Consider the following 5,782-nt stretch of genomic DNA (forward strand, 5'->3'; position numbering starts at 1 on the left):
TTATTTATTTTATTATTATTATTTTTTTGAGACGGAGTCTGGCTCTGTCTCCCAGGCTGGAGTGCAGTGGTGCAATCTCGGCTCACTGCAAACTCCGCCTCCCGGGTTCACGCCATTCTCCTGCCTCTGCCTCCCGAGGAGCTGGGATTACAGGTGCCCGCCACTATGCCTGGTTAATTTTTTGTATTTTTAGTAGAGATGGGGTTTCACCATGTTAGCCAGGATGGTCTCGATCTCCTGACCTCGTGATCCACACGCCTCGGCCTCCCAAAGTGCTGGGATTACAGGCGTGAGCCACCGCGCCCAGCCTTATCTGGCGAATTTTAAAATTTTTTGTAGGGACAGGGTCTCGCTATATTGCCTAGGATTGTCTCGAACTCTTAGACTCAAGCAGTCCACCTGTCTTGGTCTCCCAAAATTCTGGGATTACAGGCATGAGCCACTATGCCTGGCCCCCTCCCTAATTCTGTTGAAATGAAATCCAGATTCTTCTCCATGGATTCTGACAAGGTCCTGTGTGAACCGGCTCTGGCCAGCCTCGCATTTCCTAAATTCTCTCTCTTTTGCTCATTTCACTCCAGCCACAGTGGTCCTCACTTCACTCTTTCCCTACCCGCTTCCTGCTTCTGGGTCTTTGCACTTCTTCCAGTTCTCACCAACTTTCTCCCATTGATTTTTCAAGCCTCAGTTCCAATGTCACCTCCTCTGAGACACCTTCCCTGGCCACCCAACTGTTTCCCTGAAGCATTTGCCACGGTCTCCCCTCTTAACTCCACAAGGGCAGGGATTTTCATCTGGCTTACTTACTGCTGTCACCAGTTCTTGGTCATGCTGTGTATATAGTACATGCTCCGTAAGGATTTGCTGAATGAACAGCATCTGCTGCAGGGAGGGGGAAGCCAGGGATCACTTAGAGTGGACGCACCTGAGGCCTTTCCCCCCTCCCCGTCAATTGCCTCCAGTGTACCGGCTCCAGTTCAATGAGACCTTTGCGGAGATGAACCGTCGCTCCAATGAGTGGAAGACAGTGATGGGTTATGTCTTCTTCTTCTTTGGATTCGCAGCTCTGGTGATTTGGTGGCAGCGGGTCTACAGTGAGTAGCAACACCTCATCTAGATGCAGTCCTGGGCCATGACCTTGTGGTCACGGCCACCAGATGGTTTCTTAAAGGAACCATGCTGGCACTCATCTGAAGAGTTGAAAATTTCTGAAGAGGTGTAGTGTGAAGGGCAGAGCATGGCTGTCTAGGTTTGAATGTAGGAACTTTACCTCTCTGGGCCTCAGTTTCCTCATCTGTAAAATGGAAATAGTAATGTTCCATTTCAGGGTACTTAAGAGGATTTTAATGAGAGAGGGCTATAGGCCAGTGTTTGGCTCATAGTCATGAATGGTGTTGTAACTGATTGTTGTGTATGAACTATATGTTTTTCAGTGTATATATATATATACATACACGGAACCTCTGCCTCCACAGTTCAAGTGATTCCCCTGCCTCAGCCTCCTGAGTAGCTGGGACTACAGGAGTGTGCCACCACGCCTGACTAATTTTTGTATTTTTAGTAGAGACAGGGTTCGCCATGTTGGCCAGGCTGGTCTCAAACTCCTGGCCTCAAGTGATCTGCCTGCTTCGAACTCCCAAAGTGCTAGGATTACAAGCATGAGCCACCACGCCTGGCCTATTTTTCAGTATATTGCTTCAGCTACTGTAACAGAGAGTCCCCAACTTACAAGAGCTTAAATTAGATAATGGTTTATTCCTTTCTCACAACAAGGGCAGAGAAGCAATCCAGACAAATGTGGGGACTCCACAATGCAGGCTCCTTCTGTCTTGTTGCTCTGCATCCTTGACATGCAAGATGGCTGCTCCAGCTCCTGCCATCAGGCCTACATTCCAGCCAAGGAAAAAAGGGAAAGGAAAATAGGCTCCTCTTTGAGGCCTAGAAGTTGCTCAAACCACTTCTCCTCACATGCTATAGGCTGAGAAATGATCACGTGACCATCTGGCTACAAGGGAAGCTGGGAAATATAGTCTTTAGCTGGGTAGTCACATGTACAGCTGAGCTTTTATTACCTCTGAAGAGTGGTTCTCAAAAGTGTTCTCTGTGTACCAATAGCACCACCTAGAAACTTGCTAGAAATGCATATTCTCAGCTCCACTGGTCAGATACTCTGGGGGTAGACCCCAACCCCAACAATTTTTTTTTTTTTTTTTTGAGAGAGAGTTTTGTTCTTTAGTAGTGCAATCTCGGCTCACTGCAATCTCCGCCTTCTGGTTTCAAGCGACTCTCCTGCCTCAGCCTACCAAGTAGCTGGGATTACAGGCGCCCGCCACCATGCCCAGCTAATTTTTGTATTTTCAGTAGAGATGGGGTTTCACCATGTTGGCCAGACTGGTCTCAAATTTCTGACCTTGTGATCCACCTGCCTTGGCCTCCCAAAGTGCTGGGGTTATAGGCATGAGCCACCGTACCTGGCCTGACTCCAACAATTATTTAATTAAATTAATTAATTTATTTGAGATGGAGTCTTGCTCTGTCACCCAGGCTAGAATGCAGTGGCGTGATCCCAGCTCACTGCAACCTCTGCCTCCTGGGTTCAAGCGATTCTTCTGCCTCAGCCTCCTGAGCAGCTGGGACTACAGGTGCATGCCACCACGCCCAGCTAATTTTTATATTTTTAGTAGAGATGGGGTTTCACCATATTGGCCAGGCTGGTCTTGAACTCCTGACCTTGTGATCCACCCACTTTGGCCTCCCAAAGTGCTGGGATTACAGGCGTGAGCCACCACACCGGCCCAACAATTTTTATTTTAATGCCCATCCCTCTGGTAGACCAGTGGAAGGCTCAGCACCTCCCGTGCATCCTGGAAGGGCTAGTCTAGCCTAGTGCTTGGCACATAGTCGATGCTCATAAAGGTTGTTCTCTTCCTGCTCTGCTCCTGGGATAGAATGTACCAGGGATGGAGATCAGGAAGGCTGAGTCATCCTCAGGGCCAGGTGGACCAGAAAGTAAGGTATGAGAGCTGTTGGGAGCTCGGGCCTCCAGGCCTTTCCTGTCCCGATCCACACATCAAGGTGCCTAAAATGCCTCTATGAGTGCTTTCAGCTTTTAGATTAAGTATTGCCTCTCCCACCAGATTTTTTTCTTTTTTTTTTTAAAAAAAGAGACAGGAGTTTTTCTGTGTTGCCCAGGCTGGACTAGAATTCCTCGGTTTAAGTAATCCTCCCATCTTGGCCTCCTGAGTAACTGAGACCATAGGCACATGCCATTGCACCCGGCTCTCCCCATTTTTTTTTCTTCTTTTTTTTTTGAGACGGAGTCTCGCTCTGTCGCCCACACTGGAGTGCAGTGGCCGGATCTCAGCTCACTGCAAGCTCCGCCTCCCGGGTTTACGCCATTCTCCTGCCTCAGCCTCCCGAGTAGCTGGGACTACAGGCGCTCGCCGCCTCACCGGGCTGGTTTTTTGTGTATATATATATTTTTTAGTAGAGACGGGGTTTCACCGTGTTAGCCAGGATGGTCTCGGTCTACTGACCTCGTGATCTGCCCGTCTCGGCCTCCCAAAGTGCTGGGATTACAGGCTTGAGCCACTGCGCCTGGCCTTTTTTTTTTTTTTAGAAAGAGTCTTGCTCTGCCAGCCAGGCTGGAGTGTAGTGGCATGATCTTGGCTCAGTGCAACCTGTGCCTCCCAGACTAAACCAATTATCCTGCCTCAGCCTCCTGAGCAGCTGGGATAACGGGGATACACTACTACGCCCAGCCAAGTTTTTGTATTTTTAGTAGAGACAGGGTTTGACTAGGCCAGGCTAGTCTCGAACTCCTGACCTCAAGTGATCTGCCCACCTCGGCCTGGGCGTGATTACAGGCGTGAGCCACCGCGCCCTGCTACCTGTCCCCATATTTTTAAAGTGAACACTCTTACCTACTTCCTACTCTCAACCCCCTTAGAAAGTAAAAGGAATTATTTCATCCTGGACCCTGCCCAGCAAGTGGGAACAAACTCAGTAATTACATAATTATAGTAGATAACATGTATCAGGTGCTTAATATTTGTCTAATGTTGTGCCAACAGCTTTGGAAATACTCAGTTCCCACAATCCTAGTGGATAGGACCTGCTTTTGACAGGTAAGGAAATTGAGGCTCAGAGAGGTGAAGTGACTTGTTGAAGGTCACCCAGCAAGGGAGTGGTGGAGCTGGGATTTGGATTCAGGCAGTCTTCAAATCAGTGCTCTTATTACCACAGGCCACAGAGGTAGGTAAGGCGACTGAGTTGGGAAGGACCTTGGCCTGGCTCCCACGGTCCTTGGAGTCTAAGGCAAAGCTGGGATCAGAACCGAGAGATGCCTGGGGCGATGCTTTAGGAGAAAGTCTGGGGTGCTGGGCTAGACAGGGTGGAGGGAGCGCCTCAGTGCAGGATACCCCAACCCCGGAGTAATTTGTACCGTCAGCCTTGGGAGTAGCTGGGAAGGCTACAGGGTGGCTGGAGACCCTGGCTGGTGGAGGAAGACTGGCCGGATCCTGAGCCACCCCATGCACTCCCTGCAGTGTTTCCTCCAAAGCCCATCACCTTGACGGACGAATGGAAAGCCAAGCAGCTGCAGCGCATGCTGGACATGAAGGTCAATCCTGTGCAGGGCCTGGCCTCCCGCTGGGACTATGAGAAGAAACAGTGGAAGAAATGACTTGCATCCCCAGCTGTCTCCCTGCGGCTCCACCCTGGCTGGGAGCCTCTGCCGGCCCCTCCCCTCCCCTGCCCTTAACCCCAATAAAGCTGATTGGTTCTCTTCTGCCTCTCACCTCCACTTCAGACTTTACTTGGCACCTAAAATTAGGCATTTTACCAGGCGAAGTGCAAGAAGGGCTCAGAACTCATCTGGTCAGTGAGGGCTTCCTGGAGGAGTGGGGGCTGGAGCCAAGGCTTAGGTGGGATTAGGAAAGGCAAGAAGGGAAGGCATCAGGGGTGGAGCAAGTGGCTTAATCAAAGGTGAGGACACTCTTTTATTCAGCTAATTAACAAATACTTGGCCGGGCACAATGGCTCACACCTGTAATCCCAGCACTTTGGGAGGCCAAGGAGGGCGGATCACTTGAGGTCAGGAGTTCAAGACCAGCCTGGCCAATATGGTGAAACCCCATCTCTACTAAAAATACAAAAATTAGCCTGGTGTGGTGGTGCATGCCTGTAGTCCCAGTTGGTCAGGAGCCTGAAGCAGGAGAACCGCTTGAACTCAGGAGGCAGAGGTTGCAGTGAGCCGAGGTCAAACCATTGCACTACAGCCTGGGCGACAGAGAGAGACTCCATCTCAAAAAACAAAACAAAACAAAACAAAAAACAAATACTTACTGAGCACCTACTATGTGCCAGGTTCTAATCCAGGCCCTGGGGATGCAGCAGTGAACAAGCAGGCAAAGACCTTGCCTCACGGAGGAGACATTCCTCTATGCAGGGAGATAGAAAAATGAAAAAATAATGCAATAACTTGTAAGTTACATGGTAATAAGCGCCATGAAGAAACACAACAAAGCAGCATGAGGGGACAGGATAAAGGGGATTGGGGGTTGGTAGTGAAGGCCTTTAGGAAGAGGTGGTATTTCATTTCTTTTTTTTGGTAGGGTCTCATTCTGTCACCCAGGCTGGAGTGCAGTGGCATGATCATGGCTCACTGCATCCTTGAATTCTTGAGCTCATGTGATACTCCCACCTCAGCCTCCCAAGTAGTGGTACAGGTATACAGCACCATGTCCAGCTAATTTTTTTTTTTTTTTTTTTGAGACGGAGT

At 49.6% G+C, this 5,782-nt stretch overlaps 1 protein-coding gene across 4 annotated transcripts in view; it reads left to right on the forward strand.

Annotated features, from left to right (window-relative positions):
* COX4I2 (cytochrome c oxidase subunit 4I2) overlaps positions 1-4,798 on the forward strand; it is a 9,687-nt gene extending 4,889 nt beyond the window's left edge. For 3 of the 4 annotated variants that reach the window (XM_017865088.1, XM_017865086.1, XM_017865087.1), the window contains 2 exons: positions 963-1,094; positions 4,548-4,798. In XM_017865088.1, the coding sequence (XP_017720577.1) occupies positions 963-1,094; positions 4,548-4,684 (269 nt within the window). In that variant the 3' untranslated portion in view covers positions 4,685-4,798. Of the gene's footprint in view, positions 1-962; positions 1,095-4,073; positions 4,128-4,547 lie in introns of all 4 variants that reach the window. The other variant, XM_017865089.1, reaches the window with a different exon arrangement.
* The last annotated feature ends 984 nt before the right edge of the window (positions 4,799-5,782 follow it).

This window comes from Rhinopithecus bieti, unplaced genomic scaffold, assembly GCF_001698545.2.
Source record: "Rhinopithecus bieti isolate Rb0 unplaced genomic scaffold, ASM169854v2 scaffold_78508, whole genome shotgun sequence".
NCBI classification, from domain to species: domain Eukaryota; kingdom Metazoa; phylum Chordata; class Mammalia; order Primates; family Cercopithecidae; genus Rhinopithecus; species Rhinopithecus bieti.